Source organism: Parasteatoda tepidariorum, chromosome 5 (assembly GCF_982258835.1).
Source record: "Parasteatoda tepidariorum strain Cologne lab strain chromosome 5, Ptep-v5.0, whole genome shotgun sequence".
Lineage (NCBI taxonomy): Eukaryota > Metazoa > Arthropoda > Arachnida > Araneae > Theridiidae > Parasteatoda > Parasteatoda tepidariorum.
This window is the reverse complement of record NC_141759.1, coordinates 99,252,643-99,280,228: the sequence shown is the minus strand read 5'-3', so window position 1 is coordinate 99,280,228 and position 27,586 is coordinate 99,252,643. Positions and strand designations below refer to the sequence as shown.

At 31.9% G+C, this 27,586-nt stretch overlaps 1 protein-coding gene across 1 annotated transcript in view; it reads right to left on the bottom strand.

Annotated features, from left to right (window-relative positions):
- The window catches only part of LOC107448529 (uncharacterized), a 56,587-nt gene that overhangs the window by 10,410 nt on the left and 18,591 nt on the right, over positions 1 to 27,586 (bottom strand). The window contains exons 3-5 of the mRNA XM_043048852.3: positions 26,969 to 27,400; positions 7,880 to 8,147; positions 3,420 to 3,800 (exon numbers count right to left, since the gene is read on the bottom strand). Of these exons, the coding sequence (XP_042904786.2) occupies positions 3,420 to 3,800; positions 7,880 to 8,147; positions 26,969 to 27,400 (1,081 nt within the window). The remainder of the gene's footprint in view (positions 1 to 3,419; positions 3,801 to 7,879; positions 8,148 to 26,968; positions 27,401 to 27,586) is intronic.

The following is a 27,586-nucleotide window of genomic DNA, read 5'->3' as shown; positions in this document are numbered from 1 at the left end:
AAACTTCTTTCCTTTTCCAATGCCTCTATAATTTGAAAAGCATTCTAATCAAAATATTGCAATCCCGGAGAATGGTTTCTTAATTTTCAATATTAAATGTAGTTAATAACTTCCTCTTTTCATTTTGGTCGATTAAATTTTGCATGAATAAAAATAACATAATTCTTTAAAACTTTGAGCACGATCTTTCAGTTTGTGCCTGCAGTTTTGCTATGTAAAAACTTTCTAAGCATTTGCTGCGAAAAGAAAAGTGTCCTATTCAACTATTTTAGCATTTGTTTAAAAGGAATTAACATAGAAGCGTTTTCATAATTTTGCCCGTGCATCAGACTTCGATATTTGAAATAAGTTTTTAAATCTTTGTAGTTATCGAGAAAGTTTAATAATCCTTTTTTCAAAAGAGAGAAATGTAAACAGTGAAACCTCCAGGGAAGACCACTTCTATTTACGACCACTTTTAGGATTTTTTTCTATAGACTTTGTATTGCAGAAAATCTTTAGGGGAGATCATCAAAACCTCTACCAGCGACCGGGCAAACATTTGCACCAAATGCTGATAAGGTCAAATAAGGGAACACAAAAAAAAAAAAATAACGAAGCAAATAATCTAACTAGACAATTAAGTAGATTATAATGTATTCAAAATATTTGTGTGAGGCTCTTATTCAGAGAACTCTATTTGATGATACAACCTCATGTTGCAGTCAGAGTACACTAAAGATGATGCTATCAACGATTTACTTTTAGAGTTGAAAGTACAAATGTAACTGAAAACGAAGCAACTATGTTTGGATTTAGGAGAAAATTTTAGTTTTAACTAACCAGGCAACACTGCTTTTCAGTTAACTATATTTTACATTCAGGCCTTTATACTCATTCTTAAATACACACTGTTTATACACACTTAAATTAATGTCTCTTAGTAATTGGTTAGTCACCCATGCAGAAAGGGAGTACTACTTTATTTTTTAATCGTTATTGTTTTGCTTTTTAAAAAAATATATATATATAATTTTTAAAGAAAAAAAATGAAAAATAATTAAAAAAAGCAGTATTAAAATACAATAACAAAAATTAAATAATAAAAATTAATAATGAAAATTAAAAAACCAAGAAAACAAAATAATGAAAAGCTAGCCCACATAATTATATCCACAAACTAAAGTGCTTTCGGATATTGTATTAATATATCCTAAGCAAAACATATCAATATAATAGTATGAAGGACACGAGAAAAATGAAAAGAAATCGATACGAAAATGAAATATATCAAGCACAAATAGACAAGAAAATACAAAATAAGATAACAATTCAAGAAAAATATGAAACAAAACACAGAAAGTGACATACAAAGCAAGGAGCAAAATCGGACGTCCGTGACATCTGACAAAATTGATTTAAAAATATTTTCTTAACTAATTTGATAGATTACAAAACATAAAATCAAAGCGTAAGTAGGAGGGTAGTTATATATATATATTTTTTTTAAGGTGCCGACAGATTTGATTGATTTGTTTCTTTGGATTTTCCCGAAACTGGATTTGCGTAAGGTAAATATATATTATACAGAATAGTTCAAAATTTATAATTAATAAAAAGTTGAATTTTAATTAGTTATAACATTTTAATTTTGATAATTTTTCAAGAAATTATTAACATTGATTAAAAAAAAGTCGTTTATTAAACATTAGAAGATTTTGGGTTAGTACATAGTAAAAATATCAGTTTAAATAACAAACAAAAATTTAAAAAAATTTTACAAAATAAAATTAGTATCATAAATGCAAATAAAAAAAGTGGATTTATTCGCAAGAATAATTCTAAACCGGATGGAGAAAAAAACAGCATTGTATACAGTTAAGAAAAAGAAAAATGGGACATCAAAATATGATTTAGTTTTAAATAGAATTTTTTAAAATTAATTTCAGGTGAATATTTATTTACTAATGTTTGAATAATAAAAATGTGATTTATAATCATATTTAATACTTAAAAAGAAAAAGAAATATTATTCATAAATTAACTATTTCGATGAAAAATATTTCCCACTTTTCTTCTATTTATAACTTTTCAAAAATATTAAATCATTTGCAAGCATTAATTCTGATATTCAAACAAAGACCAGGTGTGTTGAACCACGAAAGTCTGTGGTTCGAAATTTACGAGATAACAAGACTGCGGTTCATATTGTGATCGAGGTTCAAAAATTTAAGAAAAGGAAATATGAATTTGAACCAGTGATCGGAAAAACTACATTTTCTTTGTAGTTAACTATAACTTCAACTACTTTATTGCAAATGTAGTTAACCGCAACTACTTTTTTTTTAAAGTAAAGACTACTAACCACTTTCGAAATGTAGTCACTACTTTTAGAAGACAAACTTAACTGGAGAACTTAATTTTCACCAATATTCAAAATGAGTTTGAATGACGAAATTGGCTTAGTTAAATATGAGGAGTTATTAAGAAGTTTTAATTCCTATTTGCATGAAATAGTTTTTTTTATTCTCTAGCACTTTTTACGAATTTGTTCTTTTAACCTTCAAATTCTATGGTTTTTCTCGTGACTGAATATTTAATTTAAGAAATGCTAGGAAATTATCAAATATTTGTGATTTAAATGATCAATGCTTTTTTTTTAACTCCTTCAAGAAAAAAGTGCAGTGCGAAAAACAAAAAACGGACCACCCTGAATAACTTTTGATCTTATGATCAAATCTTCACTTTCTATTTCTAAATCGTAATGATTTGAAGGGGGTGACCTCAAATATGCTAATTAATTAATGCAGGAGATAAATTAAATTATGAAATCAAACAAAAAACGTACTTTATAGTTCCTGTGAAATCGAATTCGGAATCGAAAAAAGTCAAATATTTAAAATTCGATTTTCCTGAACAATTCGCCAGATTTCGCACCGATTTTTTCGAGCATCAAACGTAGATCTCATTAGCACGTAGATTTAGACGTAGATCCTGACCAAAGAGGCATTCTCATTGCATACGTAGACAGGCCCACGAAGGCCAATCAATTCACGAATTGCACCAATCAGATTTGAAAAGTTTTTTGAGTTTGAAAAGTTTTTTGAGAGTTTCATTTAACTAACGTTAAAAATAGTTGCCTAGAATCGCTACAAACAACTGTTTTTTTTTCTTTTTTTTTCCTTTTTGTATATTTCTACTCACTTTAATACTTCTTTTAAAAAGTAGCCACTACACTACAAACTACGGAAAAAAGTATCTACTACAGTAGTTTCGCTACTTCAGATCACTGGTTCATATCGAGATCGAGGTTCGAAAAGTTAAAAAAATAACAAAATATAAATTCGAACCAAGTTTGAATCGAGTAAAGCCGTAAAACCATACAGAACAGAACCATAAAACCATACAGAACAGTACAGAATACAGACGTAAAACCATACCTGCTTTGGAACTTTCTTCAATACTTTTCCTCGACTTTGCCCTCCGCTGTTCTACCATTCTTTTATTGGACTCGCATCCAATCAGAACAGCAGGTCTAACACTGTTCCGACTCTCTACATGCGATGGTTTAAGAATAACGCATTTGTTCGTCTCATCAGATCCAGATGTCGGTTTGACGTAGGTCTCATAACCGAAATACGTGTACTTGATGAGTGGTGAGTCCTCCACAGGTAAGACGGGTCTCCAACCCACGGACGAAGAGGTCGTCTCCTCGCTGCTCAGGTCAATGGTTTCCGCCAACTCTTCTGTTGGTTCGGCTGTCATGGTAGATATGCTTTTGTAACGAGTTTCGGGTGATGGAGAATTGTTTAGAAGGTTTCCTGTGGAAGAATTGTTTTGATTACTCAGGGGATTAATGTGTGTGTTAAAACAAAAGTTATTTTGATAAATCGCTGTTATTTTCCGTTATTTAGTATTTTCGTTATTCAGAGGTACTTGCGTAATTGTTTCGGTGAATGACCGAAATCGAGAGAATGTCGACTTTCACTGGTGAATGTCAGCAATCATATAGTCGCTTTGGTGAATGTCCGAAGTATTTGTAATATCTGATTTGATATTACAGTCAAACCCCGCTATAGTGAACATAGTTTATAGTGAACACCCGAATATAGTGAACGAAATGTTCACTCCCGTGCATTGCTATACACATTTAATATTACTTTTTGTGGATATAGTAAACCTAAAGAAGAGAGGAAATTGGATATTATGAATTTTTTTCTGTCTTCAAATAATTTTTATTTTTTATTTATTTATTTTTTTTTTTTTGTAATTTAGTAATTTCTACATAAAATATATATACCGATTTTTAAAACCATCTATTGATAGGAATGTAGACATAAGTATTTTTTCTTGTTTGTTTCTTCTATCTCTGTTTCCCATCCCTAAATAAAAACCATGCCTGAATTTTTTGTACGCAGGACGAAGAGTAATAAAAAATAAAAGTTAACACATTTTTTGTTACTAAATATTGTTTTTTTAATTATTTTAGCATTTCTTTTCATTGGTCATATATTTAAATAATGCGTAATAAAAGGGAGCAGTTCGAAAAAATGAGTTAAAATTGTTTGCAGTATGGATATATGGAGCTCCCAGTTATAGTGAACCGAAATTTCGGTCCCTTGAAGGTTCACTATAGCGGCGCTTGACTGTATTTAATTCGTTGATATTATTATATTTATTCGATATTTTAATATCTGTCGAGGATAGATTAGGAGAAACATAAGTGTTCGGAGTAGTAATGGTTAAATACATACCGGGCAGTGGCACTGAACCTTAAAAAACATTTATGTAGGGCTTACTGGCCAGTGGTACTTAACTAGAACTAGTATATATTTTGGACATTTACTAAAGCGACTATGCGGTTGTCAACATTCACCGGTGGAAACCAACAACCAATTTCGGTCATTCACAGGAACATAATTACAACACTTTTTTTTATTTATCAGGTTTATTGGAGGAATTACAGAAAAGTTATTTCGATAAATCAGGGTTATCAGTGGAAATGAAATAATATATAATTTAATAAATCAGGGTTAATGTGTCAGTACAATGACAACTGATTTGAAAAATCAGAGTTACTTGTGGAATTACCACAGAAATTGTTCTAATGAATCGGAGTTAGCTGTCGAATTATAATAAAAGTTGCTTTATTATTCTGGGGGTATTTCTGCAGTTGAAACAACAATATTGCTTTGATTAATCACAAGAGAGAGAGAGAGGTTACTGACGGATCATGGGTTAGAGTCCCCTTGCCGTCAGGCTGTAGGGTATCTACCACTACAAAATTACAACTACAATTCACTAGTATATAAGACATGTTAACTCGACTCTATGTCGGGGTGCCTTTTCATAGATGAAGGTTGACATTGTTGATAGCTACCATCTCCCCACAAGGCTAACCGTGGGAGGTTCTCGTGGTCTTCCTCTCCATGTATCGCAAATGCGGGTTAGTTCAATCAAAAAGCCCTCTATGAAGGCAAATTTCTCTCAATACGTGAACCAGGAGTTTCCTTGTCTTCTGGATTGGGTTCAAAATTACAAGCCTACGGAGTTGAACATTAGTAGCCGTGAACCCAAAAATTGGGCCGGCTGTTCAACGACGGTTATTAAATAAAATATAAGATATATCAACTTCGAAATTTAAACCTTAATTTAATTTGTTAAATGAACTAATGTCGCTGCTCGAACAATATGCTAACACCAGGATGAGATGGTGCGCGACTTGAAACAAGAACAAACCATAATAAACAAGCAAAAAGAGGCCAAATCGAGAAGCAAGAACTTTCTAAATCTAGCAATTATGTTACCTTTTTAAAAAAATACATCATTTAATAATTAAAGCAAATTTTCACTTCAAACTCACCAGAATTACTTAATATCATTAATATCTTATGAAATACTGCAGATTTGAGCTCAGAAATTATGTAATTTATTCCTTTTATTGAAAAAAAAATATCTGTTTGAAAATATAGTCTCGCAGAATAAGCTGTAGTATGCAGCTTTATACTTTCTAACCGAAAGTAGAGCAGGACAAGAGCTCGAGATAGCTGTTTAAATTTATATTGGAAGCACCATCCATTCGCGTTTTGCATGTTTCATAACTTTTAAAACAATATCCAACCTTCCCCGATCGGAGCTTTTTATTTGCATGGAAACTGCTCTAGAACGTTCTTCTATTACGTATATTAAAATAAAAAAGTAACTCCAAGTCAAAATTCTTGCTGGTGCTATCAAAACATTTCGATGGTTTATGTTGGTTTCAGTGCAACTTTGGATGGTTCAACATCATTTGATGGTCACCATCATCTAACATTTTCCACTATTCGTTCATGGTCTTTGATATGCCAACAAACTTTCATCATTTCATGATGGAAAATGCTACTTTAATCAGGGATCTGTTTAGGCGAAATTTGTTACCTTAATTTGTTGTTTGACGCCCGGTGGCTGAGCGGGAGCGCTTCGCGCTGTCGTGCCACAGGTCCCTGGTTCGATCCTCGGGCCGGGCAAGGTTGACTCAGCCTTTCATCCCTTCAGTGGGTCGATAAATAAGTACCAAGCATGCTTGGGAACTAAACACTGGGGGTTCCGCGTTCGGCTGACCACCTGACCGGAACATCTGCTCCTGCACCCAAGAGCCCAAGGTCAAGAAAACTGAGATGGGCACAATAGGCCTTGGCCCTCTATGGGCTGTCGCGCCACTGAGTTTAGTTTTAATTTGTTGATATTTTGATATTTGATTTGTTGATATTTTGTGAAGGGTCCGTTAACGGACCCTTCACAAAATATCTTTTCATAAAATCGGACCCTTCACAAATTTGTTTATCTTCATTATTGTTTTGTTAATGAAATAAACCCTTCCCGGGAAGGGGGGGGGGGAGGCAGAAAGACAAATTTAAACGAACTAAATTTTGTCTTCGTCAGACGCTTCTTCCTTTATTTGTCCGAAATGAATATTCTGCTTTCAGCAGTATCGGCTAAATACCAAATATTTGTGTGTTGCATCTCTAAGTTAGTAGCAGCAATTGCTGTTTATTTTTTAAAATGTAATTTTTTTTATTATAATTTTACAGTGTTGAGCATAATCTTGTATCTATTTACAATTTAAAAACTCCTTGAAAAAGCTTTCTGCAATAACAGGACCCTATTTGCACAAATTCACAAAAGCAGGACCCTGGTTGAAAGAATGTGACTTAACGTTTATTTTATATTCAGAAATTACGAGTAATTGTTTCACAATTTTACAAAAACGGACCTTTCACAAAATGTCTGGACAGACCCCTGCTTTAATGCTATGATGGTTAATCATCAAGAGATGTTTGATTCTCATGGACCAAAAATACTTGATGATCTGCTATGTCCATGATGGTTCTAACTATACATTTCCATGATGGTTTAATGGAAAATTTTGCTGGTTCTCATGAATATACCATCAAAAAAAATTTTTTTTTATGTTGGACCATCATAAATCAGTCCGAATTCCTACATCGGGGTGATGATGGTTCATGATCGTTCCAACATTTGATTTCTAAGAAACTATGATGGGAATTTCTGAGTGTTCAACATGAACAAACCATCAAAACAAGTTGCTTTTCTTATGTAAATCAGTCCGAATTCCTACTTTGGGGTTATGGTTACTTAAGTTGGTTACCGTCAAAAATATAATGATTCATGATGGAATTATTGGTGGTTACCATCAAGTTGATCCATCAATGGAAAACCATCAAAAAGTTTGACTTTGGTAAGACGATGAACAATTCCCAATCTAAATCACAAAATTGCTACGATATTTAAGTTTATACATTCAGTGAACTTCTTAGTAATAACTGTCTCGGCTATTTATAACTAGTTATAGTCGGATAGTTATAACTAGTTTATAACTGTCTTGAAATGTTATACTCACCGTTTTCATAGTTAGAGTTCACCCTTCCGCTTTCCTCAGCCAATTCTCTTCTTTGTAGAACAGTTTCACGCCAAACAGCTTCATCTTCCGGAAGTGGTCTTCCTGGTGTACCACATTTCCCAATCAGAGCTCGAGCCTCTTTGTGATTGGTGAACCTTTTGCGAGTTCTTGGAGCTCGCTGGGGCACGCGAGCTCCCATGACATATCGCCTTTTGCCGATACTTGGGGAGGATGTTTTATTGATGACACTCGCATACGAATTGGATTCCTGTCATACAAAAGAAAAATAACCTTGTTAAGTTTTTTAAAAGGTTCAGTATACAAAATGAATAAATTGGAATAGCTACATAATTTGGAAGTTAAACTTTTTATGTTTTTAGAGGACGCCATACAGCTGAAGAACTTTTTTCTTGCAAATTCTCTTTCTCCTTCATTACTAATTTAAAATTGAAAGTGTAGAAAAAGTGAGTTCAGACAAACCTAGAGTAATCTATGAAGTTTCAAATACTGAAAGGAAAATTTTAAAATATACAAATGAAAATAAATTATGAGACTATAACTTAGGATTACGAGACGGAGAAGTTTTCTTCTGATAATTTGTTTGCATTTTAATATTTTTAAATCTTTTTTCCAGGAATTGAAACTTCATGACAAACTCTAGAATTGCCTAAACTTACTTTTTTATTCTTTTAAATTTAAAATTAGTAATAAAGAAGAATTTACGACGAAAAATGTCTTCCGCTGTAATATGAATGGAGGGTTTGGATTTAAAGCAAACTGATCTTACTTTCGCACATAGGTCAGGGATATCACAAGCTGCTATAAATGTAAAAAGTGGTAGAAACTCAATTCTTTTCTGTTTATTTATTATCCCTTTTATTATTTTATAGTAACTATGATTTACATTTCCAATTATTCATATTTATTGAAAAAAAACATTGTTTGCATGCACTTTTAATAGTAAACTGAAAAAAAAATGCTAAAAAATGTATCTTTTATTAAAATATTAGTCCCCACTTTTTCCATATGGAGTCACCTACGCAACCCTGATATTTATAAAACTATCTCCTAGTTTCATGATCATGTTTTTCCGATTATTTATCACTTTGTCGGGCTCCAGATCAGAAGGTTGCGTGTTCAAATCACATCCGGGTCACCAGATTGTCGGGCTCTTTTGTGAAGGCGTATGCAGAGTAATAGATAGATAACTTCTTATGATAGCAAATTACAATTTAATAAAATAAAATATATTTGCAGCTGCAATAAATGGAATTCAAATTTTATCACAACAAAAGGAGTCTTTTTACTTATCTTAATTCTATTATTGTATTGTATTGACACTCACTGAGTTGAAAACTTTAAATAAAATAAAATAAATCATACGTATGTCTACCCTACAACTTCAGTTCTGAAAACTTCACTTCATTAATAGTTAGTCGACTGGGTGCTTGCACTTCGAGAAGAAGGTTAAACAAACCCACACATGTGACCTATGACGTCAGCGCCAGCTGATTGTCGATAAACAAAATGGCGTGTCAAAGTTGAGCTAAGTTTTTCCACACAAGTTAGAATATTAATGACTGTGAAGTCAATGAAATACAGGGCCGTATCGCACATTGAATTAGTTGAAAATAATTCTTTTTTAAATTTATTATTGGTTTATGTATTTTATTGTAATACGTGATATAATTTTGTTTTGTGTACCTGGAAACTTCGATGCATAATTAGTTTGTTTATGTTCTACTTAGGTTAGAATGCTAATTAATGCGAACTTAATTATACGAACGATATGAATTAATGCGAACTTAATATATAATTAAAAATGCAGCGTTGTATTGCACATTGACTTTGTTGAATAATAGTTCTTTTTTAAATTTATTATTTGCTAAAGTATTTTATTGTAACAGTGATATATTTTCATTTCGTGTACCTGGCAACTTCGATGCATAATTAGTATAATTGTTAATTGTCTACATAGCTTCGTACCTGTCTTTGTGTTAAGTAAGAAATATGTGTTGAAAGAATTGAAATCATTGTGAAAGAATCTTTGTAAGGGATTATCGAATGTATCACTAAAGAGTATTGATACTTGACGGGGTAAGTTAACTCGAAACAGAATGGAAAGAACAGTTGCTAACGTAAACAAAGCCACGTTTTAACAACCAATCAGGCTCGAGATACCCACTCTACGTCACTTACAAGGGAAACTAGGGAAGTGTGACTTGCCAATTTTGAAATAAACTAGTGGGATGTATGCCTTATGAGGAATAATTTTAGGGGGCAACATTCGTTTCGGCCCATAGAAGGTCTTGTGAGAGATAAAAAATAAATCAATATATAGAAAAATCGGTATTTTATTACTTCAATGCAGACTATTAGTTATTGTAATTGTCTTATACTCCAATTAATTTGCAATTAATTAGATAATTAATTAATTTGCTAATTAATAAATCAATCAGAAAATTAATTATCAATTAATTGTTAATTAATTATTATTTAATTGTTAATTAATTATTAATTGATTTGCAATTACATACTCCAACTAATTAGGAAAGTTTTTGGAAAAAAAATTAAAAAAATTCGATGTAAATTTTTTTTTAAAATTAACCTAACAGGTTTTTCTGAAAAACTACAGATATATAAAATTTTCAAAATCAATTTCGACAATCAATATGCATTACACAGTACGTGAAAGTACCACAAAATTAATTAGAGTATGAGACAATTACAATAACTAATAGTCTGCATTGAAGTAATAAAATACTGATTTTTCTATTTTTTGAACTATTTTTTATCTCTCACAGGACCTTCTATGGGCCGAAACGAATGTTTCCCCCTAAAATTATTCCTCATAACGCATACATCCCACTAGTTTATTTCAAAATTGGAGAGTCACACTTCCCTAGTTTCCCTTGTTAGAGGTATCCCATTCATTTTTTCAATTAACCTTGAGTCATCATTCAACATAAATGCTGATCGGAGTTCCATCTACCTACTATATTTGAAGAAATTAAGGTGAAGCAATTAAGGTGAAATTAATTTTGAGAGCAATTAAAGATTTCATTGTACGATTATCGGCCAAGTTAACAAAGAAAAGTGAAATCTATAGGAATCTTTTATTAATTCTACACTGGTATAAGAAATTAAGAGAATTTGCAGACTTGGCCGATTATCTCGAGAACTACAGAACCGATTTTAAGGAAATTTTATCTGTACATACATTGATACGATACAAAACAAATAATCATTCTCAACAATTAGAATACACACTCATGATCACGCGTAATACTCTTTGGAGTCGGAAAGTATTAAATTACCACCTGACAATTCATGCCAATTGCCACAGGAAATGGTAAACTGCCTTATTTCAAGTATGAAATCAAGCTGCAAGACCTGTATATCTGTAAGAGGGGTCCCTATTCCCTATTTACTGATTTTTTGTTGTTCATTCTGCAACCGCTGTTTCATACCTTCTGACTCCAACGTATGTTACGCACTATCATGCGTGTGTATTACAATTGTTGAATGATTATTTGGTTTGTATTGTATAAATGTAGTGTATTTTATTAAAAGCAAATAACTCACAGTGCAAAAAAAATCCCTTAACAGAATAATAAAAAGGCATTCATTTGATCGCCAGTAACACTAAGTTATATAAAGTAGTCCTTGAAATTTTTTTCAACATGAATAGGTAAAGCAAATCACAAGTTTGTTGTTAATTTGTTTTCATCAAAACCTTGAAGGTGCTAATAAATTGTATATTTGTATGGGAATTAATTCTATTTCATGGTCAAGTAGTTGTATTGTTACAGGATGTTGAACAACTTTTTTTAGAGATATCACATTTGCGTTCTCTAATAATAGAAATCTCTTTTCAAGAAATCCATATGCGGGTGTTAATTGCATAAAGGCCACTCGTGAGAAAACTTTGGACATGAACTTGTTTTGTGATGATTGTATCCATTAAACACTTTTAAATTCTATTTTATGAACAAATCGAAATGTATTCTAAATTTTTTCGGAAAGGGATTTTATACACATTTCATGAAAAAGATCGGATAAACGGAGTGCGCAGTTAGTTTTGAGTACGCTTTGATGACTTTTATTTATAATTAAGTGATGGTAAAGAAAACAAGGCAAAGAATTATAAGCCCCCCCCCGTCTCATAAATCTATAAGAAAATAGTTCGGATACCCCTTATTTCCTTCTTACCCTAATTTTAGCCACTCAGAAAATGTCACTTACCTAGTTCATCCACTAAGCTCTTTATATAATAGTCTTCATACCTGACAACTCTATCGGATTTGCGGTAGATTTTATTTTAATATTTAATTTGGTAGCATAAGTTTTCCATTGATGCTTCATTCCAGTTTAAATAAATTTTATTCACTCTTATTTTAAATACTATCACATTTAAATAGCTTGAAGATGCATAAAGAAGACCTGATAAATATCTTATTATTAGAGCCCGGATTTTGATGACCTAAAAAATCTCAATTAATGCCCTTAAAAAGTGCAAAAAATGCCCTTAAACGTGCAAAAAATGCCCTTAAAATGCGAAAATTGCGCTAAAAGTGCCTTATGACATGACTTAAATAGAAGTAAAAATATTGAACTAAAACAACGTTTTACTCTTTAAAATTATTATGAGTCGTTTCAAAAAATATAAAGCAATGCAATACTTGTTCTACGTTCATCAAAGTTTGACAAATATGTTTTATATCCAAAAATAACCAAAAAAAGGAAAATATATTGACTCCAAAACATTTTCATTTTGTATAGAAACTTAAATGAATATAACAACTTCCATCTCATAATATTACTAAATATCAGAATTACAGTGGATTATTAATTTTTTTTTTTAATATTTCGAAATGTAAACGAGCGTCTCTTGTCTGAAAGCAAATTTTTATGCCAGGAGAAGCTTCTTTCAACGTCTACTGATGTTATTGGTGCGTACTTGAAAAGGACGGTCACACTTACTGACAATTCTTCTTCAATTTGAAAAGATGTTGCTTCACCTGTTAATATCCTAGAAATTTTCTTCATTGATGGAAGCCAGTGTAATAATAAAAAATAAGAAATATTAGAAAAAAATTAACAAAAAAATTAAAAAATGCTTTAAAATGCAAAATACGCCCCAAAATTTAAAGAAAATGCCCTATAAATCACAAAAAATGCTCTAAAGGACGAAAAATGTCCAAAAATGCAAAAAATGCAAAAAAATGCAAATGTCATCAAAATCCGGGCCTTACTTATTATATTTTAGGGTGATGGTGAAAAATGAATTAAGTATTTGTCTTTATTTTACAACTACTAGGGAATTAATATATATAATATTATAATATATATATATATATATTATAATAAGTTAAATATTTTTTAAAACTATTGAAATTAATGCAAATTTCTTTTTAAAGTTCTGTTTCGAATAGTTATGAGCTAACTCCCATGTAGCATGATAAGTAAATTAAACATACATTTTTGGTAAATTGGTAAAATCAATACTCTTTACACACAAATTTTATGTAATATTGGGGGAATGATATTACCATTGATATACTTAGTAAAAAAGCTTCGGCACATTTTACGCAATGTTAGCACATTGTATTTTACCAACTACCCTTCGATGAGATTAATTTCGGTACGAAAGTTTTTGTACATTTTACGTACAAATGTTGACGAATATTTCACAGTTTAAATTTTGGTAAGGGGCCGTTCAAAAAGTACGTACACAAATATGGAGAAATTTTAAACCCCTCCCCCCCCCCTTCGTACATTACCGTACAGAAGGTCTTACTCCCCACCCCCTTAGAGTACGTACATTTTATTAGTCTACCCCCCTTTTTCATAAAAATTAAAATAATTATGTTTTAAATAAAATTAAATATTTACTTAAGGAGTGTGTAGGATAAAGTCAAATTTAAATTTGGTGTATGTTTATAAAGTACGTACTTTGTATAATACCTCCCCCCCTCCCCATCGTACAAAACCGTACATAATAGCAAATCCCCTCCCCCCCCTTCGGGATGTACGTACTTTTTGAACGGCCCTAACAAGCTTCCGTATATTGTGCGTAATATTGACAAAATGAAATTTCCCATTTTATTCAGTCAGAATATTTTTGAATATTTTACGTAACATTGACGAAGTGAATTTACTATTTAGTTTTAGTAAAAATGCCTACGTGCATTTGACGTATTACTGACGAAGAAAATTTAGCATTAAAATAATATGCAAAAATAACGTACTCATTCTTATCTAGCATAAAGGGGTTGATAAAATGCCCGCAAAATTTTTGTTTGCGTATAATATTACGTGAATTTTACGTTTATCCATTTTTTTGCTATAATACGAAGTTTCAGTTTTACTTAGTAAAATTTAAAGCTGAAATATACGTATTTTTGACATAAAATTGATGGTTCTCCGCAACATGTGTAAATTTTGGCTGTAGCGTGTACACATTTTAGCTACAGCACACATTGCTACAGTTAGCTACAGTGTGCAGCAGTTACACATTGTTATTTGCCAGTAAACTTTTCCCGTATATTTTTCGAAGTCAAATTTTCAGTTTTTAATGAGGCAGGTTTCAGATATTTTTAACGTTATTTGCTTATTAACTGATAACTATTAATTATTTCTAATATATATTTTCAATATTAGAATGCTAGTTTTACATATATGTTAGTTGCATTGTTAAAACTTGATTTTAAAAACGATTTTAAATACGTTACTGTAAATGACAGAAATGGGTGGTTGTTGACTTCCACCTGTGAATGTTGACAATCACATCGTTAAAGATGTTTGTTATTTGCGAATTATTTCTATAAATATAAAATGTTTATAAAACAAAACAAACAAAATATAGCATCACTTAGAATAGAAAACGGATAAATCCTTATTCTTAAATTTTCACACAATTATCAAATAATTAAAAATAAATCAGTTATTCAAGCAGATTTTTATTTAACGAAAATATTCAAAATTATTCTTGAAAACTAAAAAACAAGAAATTCCATAGAAAATTGCACATGCCTTTTTAAAAAGTTTTTTAGTTATTTTTGGCTTATTTATTTTTTTTAATCTCAAAATACAAACTGATTACTTTCTCATTTCATTAATTTACAAATGCAAATCACATTTATTTTTAATATCCTTTCAGTCGTGTTGAAACCCTTAAATGGAAATTCATTGTAAATAAAATGAAAAAAAAGAGAAAAGAAAGAAAAAAAAACACCTAAGGGTAAATGAAATCGAGAGAACTAATTCATTGCTCAATTTGCCCTACATTTCTTGTTAGATCTGAATAAATTAACCCGAATTATCAACTAATAATGTGTTTTCGATGTCCTATTTCAGAACAAAAACCCATCGTTTAAGTTTTCTATGAAATAGAACGTTTCTTTATAAGAAATTAAATAATAACCTATTGAAGATGTTCATGAACTTTGTAGACCTCAAGGTCAAATTGTGGGCGATTTGCAGTTCAAATCATGGAGTTCAATGCCTAAACAAAATGTGAATAATAGCATTCAATGTTGCCTATCTCTTTTCCTTACAGAAACATTCATTTTTTTAAATATTTAAAGTGAGAGAAAATTCAATGTTGCCAATATATTTTTACTATAGCTGGATATTTTGGAAAATATTTAAAGAGACAGAAAAATGTCTACTTTATAATTTTATTCATGTTTAAAAAGTTTGACTAGAATTATTTTTACAGCAAATTGTTCACTGAATTTTGTTTTCAGGTAGGTATCACACAAATTTCTGGAATTTCCAGTTATTCGCACTACAATAAACAAATACAACTCATTGTCTACATGAAAATTTCACTTCCTCCTAAATAATTTGAAAATTTTGTTTATCATTTTAATGCCCCAAAGACCTCAATACGAGCATAACAAATTAAAAAAAATCATGCTACAACTTAATTATTATTTCTTTATTGTATTTAAGCGGAAATTATTGATTGAAATGAACTTAATTATAGATTGGAAGTTATTCAATATTGAGTAGTAAATAAGTCGCGATCGTTCGGTGGCTGTCATTCTGACCTCATTGATAAAATCACGCTGTTTGTCATGAAATTATGGAACCTTCACGACCATTTTGGCCCACAGCGTCCAGTTGCAGGAAAGCTTTTTTTTTATGCAGTCAATAATCAATATTGAAAATTTTTTTCCTCTTTTAATTTTGTTGTGATGAAGAGAAAAAAATTTAAATACTAAAATAGTTCTAATTTAATATTTTAAACATGTTATTTTAACACAAAATATGGAAATATATAGATACACGATTAATAATACACGAAATATTGAAACCAGGGTGCGTAGCCAAATTATTCAATAAAAAATAAGCACCTTTTAAGCACTTTTCAAGCACTCAAGAAATATTTTTAAGCACTTAAAAAAAAATCATAATGAGGCAGGGTTGGAAAGTTTTTGACAATTGATGGATTTAGCTTGTTTTAACCGTCATGTCAAAAAAAAAAAAAAAAACCATTTGGCATTATTTTTGACAATTGTCAAAAATCATGAAATTTTGTTGTTGTTGTTCATTTACGTCGCACTAGAGCTGCCCAATGGGCTATTGGCGACGGTCCATCCGAAGACATGCTATCACAATTTAGATCCTCTGCAGAGGGGATGACACCCCCGCTTCGGTAGCCCCACGACCTACACGCGAAGTCGACCACTTTACGGTAGAACAGTTTAACGAGGACCCATACCGCACACCCTCGGTCCCTACGCAGGCTGATCCAAGTGGTCACCCACTCGCACACTGACCGTAGCTAGTGATGCTTGACTTCGGTGATCTGCTGGGAACCGTGTCATAACGATCAGTCCACTGCGGAACCATGAAATTTTGAATCATGTAGAACGAATAGCGTTTTTACACGCTACGGACTGACAATACGCCGAAATCGATTGGGGTTGAATTAATTGTGGAAACGTTGAATAGAACAAACTGTGTCTTTTTGCATAATTCGAAGAGAAAATAAACATGGTAAGGGAAAAATCTCATGTTGAAAAAGGGTAAATTAAGCACTTTTTAAAAACACTCAATGACAAAAAGCACCTTTAAAGGCTTTTAAAAAACAAAAATAAGCACCTTCAAGCACTTTTTAAAAAACACTACGCACCCTGTGAAACACATATAGTGAGTTAGATCACCTTCCAGGGTTCGAAATAAGAGGTCGCACCTAAAAATTAAAATTTGACTCCAAGAAAATTCCACCAAGAAATTCCATTCATTTTTGACACATAACTTTTTAAAGTACCATTGCTTCTGCACGGCTCGCAGTAGAACATTAAGTCAAGCATTTCTGGTTGCGGTGATCACTTTAATCAGCCTACGTAGGGACCAAGGGTGCGCGGTATCGGTCCTCTCTAAATTGTTATACCGTTAGGTGCTCGAGGTCGCTGGCAGGTCGTTGGACTACCAAAGCACAGACGCCATGCCCTCTGCAGAGGATCAAAATTGTGATGGCATGTCTTTGGATGGACCGACCTTTTAATTTGGCTGTTGTTGGCCACAATTATAATGCAAGCTTTAATTTCTTTTAAAATTTGTTGCCTGAATTAAAAAAACAAGAAATAAGTTGTTGTTTTTATTATTATTTAAGTAAATGCCAAACAAGACAGAGGGTGATTAAAGGCCGCTTGAATGGAAAATCGCGTCCGGGCCGGAAGTCACAGGTATGACGTCACACGCTTGAACCTCCACCCTCCTCCGATGCTACTCTAAAATCGGTATTATTCATTTCTCTAGCCCAGAATAAGAGTCACAACGAGATTCGTAAAGTCAGGCGATTTATAAATCATACATCGTGATTCGTATTCACGCTATTAAAAAAAATCATACATCACGATTCGTATTCACGTTACTTAACGCTAAACATACCATTACCGGTTATTGCTGTATTGTTTTGTACTATGAAGTGTTGGTATGTTTAGTGCTAAAAATGATTAAATGGAGGCAAAGTTAACTGAGCTGAAAATAGTTTATTTGGATAAGAAAATAGTGACCATTGTTTGCTAGGAAAGGATAATGAAAGCTTAAAACTTTTCTTTTCAAAAAGTGGAACGCCATAAAAGTTGCCCAAATGACGATTTACGCTGTGAATGAAAATATAATTACTGCCTCCAAAAAACTTGCAACTATTCACTATCATATAACTAAAATAAAAATAATAAATATTATTTATTCAAGTTTCCATGTTCTTAATTTGATTTTTGAATACACAGTGAATAGTTAATCATATTTTAATTCTGCCCCCCTTATTTATCAAGCTATTATCTTCATCAAGTATATGTTTATTTTTCAAGTTGGAGAGTATTTATGTATTTTGTATCATGTCCATATCTTATATATTTAAATTTTTATTAATTAAATTCATTTGTAACATGCTGTAAATATATTTTTGATTACTTATGGAGTGAGTAAATTATTTAAAATCAGAGTCCTTAAATTTGGAGAAAAAAAATTTCTCCTTAAATGTAACTTTTTGGACATGCGGCCCTGATTTAGGAGTTGTATATTTATTATCTTTTCAAATATAAGTTTAGGGGTTTAAATATGCTTTTTCCGAATATTCTTATTTCGAAAAAGTTTTTTTACTACTATAACAGGGCTGTCAACTATCTACGCTTTCCGTAAAAATTTATGGTATACATTTATTCTAGTGGTAGCTAAGTTTCTGTTTTAATGTACTATTGTTTATTCATTTAAACTTATTTTCCGCACCACTACATACAAAACGATTTAAAAGTTCATATGCAACGCTACTTTGTTCCAGCTCTCCCATGTCGTAGCTTTTAAAATCTTTGGTAAAATTACAAAAAATTCTGAAAGCTTTGGTTTTTAAATGTCTATCTCTCCATAAATTTTTATTTTTATTTTATTTCATAACTATCGTTGGACAGCTGACTAAATTTTGGGTTTACGACAGCTAATTCTCAACTCCGTAGTTTTGTTATTTTGAGCCAAATCCAGAAGACAAGGGAACTCCTGGATCAAGTAATGGGATAAATTTACCTTCGTGGAGGACTTTTTGATGGAACTAACTCGCATTTGTGTTACATGGAGAGTCAGACCTCGAGAACCTCCCAACGGTTAGCTTGACGAAAACAGGACTCTAACCCATGATCCTTCAACCACTGAGGATATTTTACGTCAGCACTGTGGTCGGTGCAAGCCGGATGAGGAATTCGACAAGCCATCGCTGGGATTCGAAAACGGTTGACCTCAATGGAACGCGAGCGCTCTATCCCCTGGTCCATTACGGCTCTCTATAAAATATTTTGCGAAAAGCATAGTAATTGGCAGGCCTGTTATGATAAAAAAAAGGATAAATATTTTAATTAAAAATATAATTTTAAAATTACGCCTAGCTGAACCGTTTTGGTAATTAAAAAAAAATTGGCGACTGACTGTCACATTCTAATTTCCAACCCTATCCTCTTCCCTTGCTGATCTCCTTATTGTCCGTTTGTCTCCTTATTTTGTATTCAGAGTTAGACACGGGTTCGCTTGTTTATAGAATTAATAGCTATTATTCACAAAAAAATATTTTTTGGGTATTATTCTATGTGCTCTACATTTTTATACAGTTTTTTTTTCCGGAAGAGCCCCTGCCAACATAATTTGTTTGGAGCAAATATATTTTTCTTATTGTTATTGAAAATATGAAGGTAAGCTGAGTCTCATCAGAGTTTATATAATTAGTATATAAACCTAATGAAAACTTGAATAAAATTCTTAAGGTAGAAACGTACTTTATTTACGTCACACTAAAGCTGCACAATGGGCTATTGCCAACGGTCTGGAAAACATCCCTGAGGATGATCTGAAGACGCGCCATCGCAATTTTGATATTCTGCAGAGAGGATGGCCCCATTGCTTTGGTAGCCCTACGACCTGCGCACGAAGTCGAACACTTTACGGTTGAACAATTTAACAAGGACTGATACCGTTAATTTAAAATTTTAAGATAAAATTAGATAAAAATATTAAATATAAATGCATTCGAATAGTAAATTTATATGGGAACAAAATATAAAATAAAACTGATATTCCAAGGCAGTTACTAATAATACGGATAATATTAAAAGATGTGATAGTTCAAAAGCCTCTAGCATGGTTGTGACGTCATAATTTTGTTCGACTATTCTTCTGGTAATTATTATCTATTCAATTATTAAATTTTTATTGCAAAGTCATTCGACTTATGAAACACATTTAAAGTACAGGAAAATTTATTTTGTAGCCTAATTTTTTTTCTTTCATTTGAAACTACAACTTTAATTTTAAACTTCATCATTTAAAACGATTAACGTTCGATTACATATAAATCGATTATGGAATTATTTGCTTGAATTTAAAAAAGAAACTAATGTAACCAAGAATCTAGTCGATAACTGAAAATTACAAACATTAATAATACTAAAAAAATATTTTTGACGCCTAGAATTAAATATACGCATTAAACATATTTTCTTTTTATTCTTACTATTTATGTACTGTATTATGTATGTATTACTTACTATGTATGTAAACTTACTATTTGAATTGATTTACATAAAGGACAAAAAGTTAAATTGTATCAACTGCAGCCTAAAAAATAATAAAAATAAATCTATCGAATAAAAACAAAATCCTGAGAAGATTTAAACAATATCAGCTTACGACTGTCAGATCTGTTGTTATTTCTGCATTAAAAAACAAGAAATTGAAAAGATAACACGAACTACAAACGAAGTATACAAATTCTAACGATTCTAAAGCATTATCCTTGGCTTTAAATCTGCGTGTTGCCTTTAAACTTGTTGTTTGTAAAAAATTGCGTGATTCGATAATTATTTTTTTCCCTCATCCCACTTATTGGTGTGTCCACTTGAAAAACCAGTCCGATTTCTGTCAACAAACTGCTTTTTTTCACCTCCATTTACTTTATCCGGCTTTAATTTAAATTTGTACTAATAATAAACAAGTAACATAAAAAAAAATTTAAGGTCGATTCCTACTTACGTCAACAAATTTTTTTTTATTTCAGTCACTTTTTATTAAATAATTACAATATAAAGCTAAAATTAATTAATTAAATTTAATTAATGAAATAATGTTTGAAAAAACTAAAGCTTTCAGAATTTTTGGTGATTTTGCCAACGTTTTAAAAGCTTCATCACAAGACCGATGATACTACGATATATGATGTTATTTTTTTAATTCTCCACACGTAGTAGTGTACAAAATGTACTTCAAAACATTAAATTACCATCACTTCCAAATTGGCGTAGAGAGTTTGTAACACTGTTTACATTTAACAAAATAATACCTGGAGGCCACTAAATAAAATGGTCAACAAACGAAAAGTGGAAATTTTAAAATAAAACAATGATGTTTGTATTTCCATTCTATTTCGATCCCTTCAAGTATGAATTCTCTTAAATGACACATTCTTTCACAAAGATTCTTTCTTAGAGATTTCAATTCTTTCACCTATATATTTGGACAGAGACTTAGTCATACACGAAGCCATGAGAAACATAAATAAACTGATTATAAATCGAAGTTTCCAGGTATGCAAAGCAAAAATATACTACGGTTAGAATTAAATGCATAAGAAAATAACAAATCTAAGTTAAGTTAAGGAAGTAGACGAGAAAAATTTATATTTCAACTAATTCTATGAGCGATACGGGTTCTGTATTTAATTAAGTTATCGTTAATTAACATTCTAACTTATGTAGAGAAGCTTAGCTCAACTTTAATACGCCATTTCGCTGATAAAGATTAGTTGGCGTTGAAGTCATAGGCAGAGCCGGATTATACATTTCGTAGGCCCTAGGCACAGCCGTTTATGGGCCCTCCCCTCCTTCCCCCACTCCTCCCCTCTTTTCAAAATATATGCTAAAATTTTCTTCGTATGGAAACGTATTACGCCATTTTAGATGTATTAATTTCAGAAATGACTAAAAGGCGTAAAGCTTACAGTGATTTGTACGATAATTTCGGTTTTCTTGTTCACAAAAATTTGTCAGAATCTGAGATTAAACTAAAAGCGCAAAATTTGGTGAAAATTTACTCATCCGATTTAGAGGAAAACTTTGTAGATGAATTTTTACTATTTTCAAATTTGTATGAACATAAATCTGCACAAGAAATGTTGAAGGCTCAAATTAAAGATAAACTTGTGAATACTTTTCCTAACGTTCACATTGCATTAAGAATATATTTGTCGATTCTTGGATCAAATGCAGAAAGAGAAAGATCTTTCTCCAGATTAAAATTGATAAAAAAAATGATTTGCTTTCAACAATGAATCAAGATCATTTGGCATCGCTCGCACTTATGTCTATTGAATCCGACATTTTGCGTAGTTTGGAATTCGACAGCATAATACAAGATTTCGTTGAATCCAAAAATTGCAAAAAAGTAATATATTAGATCATAAGATTCTGCAAAATAATTTATTACCGTAAAATATTATATTTTTATTTGTATCTTCATAATTTTGTGCAAAATACACTTGTTGTTTTTAAAGCTAAATTATTTTTGTCAAAAAATTTTTTTCTCCCAAGTTTTTCGTAGGCCCCTGAATTTCGTAGACCCTAGGCACGTGCCTAGTGTGCCTATAGGTTAATCCGGCCCTGGTCATAGGTCACATGTGTGGGTATGGGAGGTCTTCCTCTTCTTGAAGTGCAAGTACCTAATACCCGAAAACTTTCATAATATGGAAACAATTTCATAAATTTAAATGAAAAAAAGAAGAAAACTTTTCCTAAGACTACTTAAAATTTCATAAAGTTAAGAAGTTTTCACACCATCATAAACGAAATGAAAATATATTTAATAAATATAAATATTTCAAAGTATGCATAGTTTTCAAAAATTAGCTGTACTTGGGACGTGCCATTGTTGGTCTGAAGAGGTTAAATTTGTCATACGGACATTAACTGAATGCTTGTTATATACTAAATACTTGTACAGGATTTCCACGGCCATGAACCATATCTTAATAATGGTAGTAAATTTACGTTAAATGTATTTGGATAGGAATGTTTTTTTGGTATAAAATCTTCTAGCAGATAACATTTTACAGGTTTTTAGAAATAGTGTCCTTTTGTCTCATACAAAATTTGCATTCACTAGAATGAGGAAATTAAAAGCTTTTTTTTTTCAGTACCACTGCAATTGCAAATTACAAAAAGCATGACAATATGAAAATTGCAATACTGAAAATTGGTATCCGAAATGCTGGTATTTCAGTTAAAAAAGAAGTTCCTCTCCTCATTTCGGCAAATTTTGGTCAAAAAGGGCAGTTCTGTGTTCCGGTGTGTATCCCTCCTCTTTTGTAACGCTTATGAGGCGATGTGAGAACGGGTTAATATTCTAAAAAGTTTTATTTTTGTAATTTGTGATCAAATTTATGCATTATTTTACCATTCATAAGAGTTTCTCGTAATTTACCAATTCTAACTGGTTTGTGAGCCTAAACAATTTTAAGAAAATTAATATCAAAACATAAATGAAGAGGAAAGTTTGCCATGTTTGGAGTGTTATCCCTTATTTGGCTATGTTTGTGTAAAATATCACGGTTTGATATTTTTTGGGATGCATCATAGAATGTGTAGTGTGTCTATAACTACAAAAATACAATTCCAATTCACAAATAAATATGTTCGGGAATCTTTTCATAGTTGACGGTTGACATTGTCTGTAACAACTATCTTTTGGTGAACTTCAGACGTGATGTGAACACGCCTACCTTGACAGAAACGCCCACCTTGATTTGAACAAGCCTACTACGACATTGTCCACATCCTCGTACTGTTGCTACTCAGTCTCGATCACACACAACATCGGCTTATATACACTCGACTGCTGATGGCAACACAAGAGCAACCACAAACGTGAATTTAATACAGTTCTTATGATCTGCACTCAAAAGTACGGTGATCTTAATACAGCTCTCCCGGCTTCTCACAAAACAGCAATGAATCAACTAGTGGCATCCCAGTCATCGAATTCTATCACAGCTATAAGTCTGGTGGGGGAGTACTGTAGTGTGTCTACCACTACAAAAATACAATTGCAATTCACTAGTATATAAGACATGCTAACTCGATTCTACGTTGGGCCACCTTTTAATAGATGAAGGTTGACATTGTCGATAACAACTTTCCTTACAGAATGCTTGCGAACTCTCCCGAATTCATTTGCTGTTAGTTTCGTTGAAATTTAAATTCAAAAAACGCGTTATATTGTTAACGCTAATAGTGTAATAATATTTGATGGCGCCCTTTTTCAAACTTAGGTGTAAAAATCAATCGGAATTAGTAACCCGGAAGTCTTACTACGAATTTTAACCCTTAGCGCCATCAGTCCTTAGCTTTACACTATCAATCATCTACAGAAGCTTTCAACGGAGCGAGTTTCACATATTTATCAATAAATATACTTCGAAATTTATCTTAAATCTCATACATTATGTAATGAATGTTTTGAAACAACATCAGCATGATAATCTGTATGGTGTCTCATTACGGAAAAAAAATCCAGACAACACTGGAACCGTGACTGGGGGAGGGGGGTTATTTATCAATAGACCATCTGATCTACCTTCAGACTGCATTATTTGCATTTTCTCTCATGTATATCATACTCTTAAAACCTCCTTCTCTACTTTCTCGTTTGTTATTATCTATTACGAATCCAATCTGGTGAATACTAATGATTTTACTGGCATTAGATCTCAGTGTGATATTCAAACGCGTGTGAGAAATATTTTTTTTACATTAATGAAACAAGTTTTAGTCTCTATCTTTTTTGATCATTGCTCGGTGTTATAAGGAAGTGAAAAAAAAACTTCAATTAAAGAAGTAAAAAAAAAATTTTTTTTAACGTTACCCCTAAGCTAACGCGTTAAGTTGTGGTTGCGTCACGTGTTTGTGAGACTTGAAACACGAGGAAATGAAGAAATTCTGAATTTTAATTAACTTTTTTTTCAGGTGCATGGTTTTCGATGTTGATAAATATCCTTGAGAACGTGTGGAATTTGGAAATGAACGTATGTGGCCAATTTAAAAGCGAAATTAGTTTATGTATGAATTAAAAAAAGTTTTTTTGACCTGTTTGTTATAATAATTAATTAATTCGTTAACATATCATCATATGTGTATGAATTTTTGAATATTTTGTTTATTATAATTAACTTTCCTAAGACAATTTTTCTTATAATTTAGAGGTCGAAAAATTTAAAAACAAAATCAGTTCATGATACGGGGTTACCAAATAAGTAATGATTAATTAGGTATGAATTTTTGAATATTTTGTTTATTATAATTCACCGGATGCAGGTTTCCTAATACAAATTTTCTAATAATTTAGAGGTTGATAAATTTAAAAATAAAATCAATCCATGATGCGGGGTTATCAAATAAGCAATGATTAATTAGGTGCATTTATATTTTTAAGATTCAATCGAATAATAATAATTAATTTTGTTATAATTAATCCGTTGATATACAATCATACATGCATGAATTTTTAAGTATTTTATTCATTACAATTTATCGTATACAAGTTTCCTAAGACAAATTTTCTTAAAATTTAGAGGCAGAAAAATTTAAAAACAAAATCAAACCATGATACGGGATTACCAAATAAGTATAATGATTAATTAGGTGCATTTATAACTTCGAAATTCAGTCGAATTATAATATACAAAGTGCCCTAATATAGGTTTTTGTTTCAAATAATATAAGTTTATAATATAGTTCAAGTAATATAAGTAATATAAGTTTTTTCCTGGTCAGATATGATAGTCTGCAAAATACATTTTCGGATATTTTTGCTTCCATTGAATACTAATGAAAACATAAGAATGTTCTTACATTTATTCGGTCGTAAGAAATTACATTAAATGCATTTTATCTTTTTAAACACTTTTCGTAAATAAATCAGAAGTAATAAGTAACAAAGATATTTTACATAAATTGAAATTTTACATGTTTCGGTCAATATAATTTTCGCACCCTGCAAGGTACCCATATAAATGCGTACAAACTTCTTTAAATTTTTTTGAATCGTGATGTGCCAAACACAGGATTCCCTGCATTTGGCAGAGTATAAATAGTACAGATTAAAGTGTTCATAATTTTAAAACTTACTTGGCATTTTAAATGACGCAGATACCAACTTGCTTCAGTTCTGTGGGGAAATGTTTCTAGTGGTAGCATGTTTTAATAATTAAATCTTGGACTTGTAAATTTAATTTAAAATGAGTTTGCCTACCATCGCATTTAAATAACTAAAACACGTATCTAAAATGCCTCTTAACTTAAATTTTCTGGAGATGAAGGCCTTCAAAGCATTTCCAGAAATTATTAAAAAATTATGTAACCCTCATCACGGGGTTACTAAAATCTTATTATTGTGCCCTCGCTGGGAATCTATAATATTTATTCCAATCCGAAAAACTGATTGTCTCGTTTTGGTAATTTCAGTCCAAAAAGTTATCCACCTAACTGGAAGTCTTGCGCCGCGATGGTTCAGGGGATCGATCGTTCGCCTTCCAATGATATGAACCAGGTTCGAATCCCAACGATGGCTGGTCTAAACAAATTCGCATCCGGCTTATTCCAACCACAGTGCTTACTTGAAATATCTTCATTGGTAGATGTATGATGTGTTAGAATCCCTTTGCCGTCAGATTAACCGTGTGAGGTTCGCGTGGTTTTATTATCCGTGTAACGCAAATGTGGGTCAGTTCCATAAAAATGTCACCCACGAAGGCAAATTTTTCCCAATACTTAATCCAGGAGTCCCCTTGTCTTCTACATAGGGTTCAAAATTGCAAGTCTACGGAGTTGAACATTAGTAGTCGTCTACCAAAAAATTGGGCAGGCAGTTTAACGACGCTTATAAAATCAAATAAAAAAAAATGAAATATGTAATTGCTTCAAACAATTGCAAACAATGTTATAATATGTGTGTCCAAAATAATTGCAAACATCTTTTTGAGAAACATATATTTTCAAACGATCATTGGGTCTTGATGAATGTAGATTAAACGTTACTCACCTCTTCCGTATCAGTCCTCAGTGGGCCATTTTCTCGGAATGGGGGACCATAAATTCGATCCTCCTCCTCTCTCGGAGCAGGGGTAACATCAGACGGAGTGTAATAATCCGTGCCAGAATCAACAGAGGTCGCAATCCGCCGTCTGGTCTGATGCTGGTTCATGTACAACTGTCTCTGAACGTCTAGCAGATCAGTCTGCTGACTGGCCATGGTGGCAAGTCCGGCGACTGCTAGCGCGTCTTCAGCAGTGGCGCATACGAAGGCATGGCACTCGTACGTACTTGGTGCGGAGACACTTCTATAGATACATGCGAAGACAGATGGGTGCGTCAGGCTGACCAGAAACCTCTGTTTGGACGCGAGGCAGATGTAGGACTTGTGGTCTAGGACGCCGTCCGAACAGGCAAGTGGAACAAATGCTGCACCAAAAACCTAAAAGAATTAAGTGAATTGATTTTGTTTTCTGATGTGATTTAGAAAAAAAAAATAGTCGATGGAATTCCCACGCTTATTAGAAAAACTAATGACAAGCGAGTCTCCAAGGTTGAAAGATTAGATTGGCGTTTCTGGCTTTGCCTTATATCAGACATGGCTTTAGGTTATGAGAAAGCTTATTTT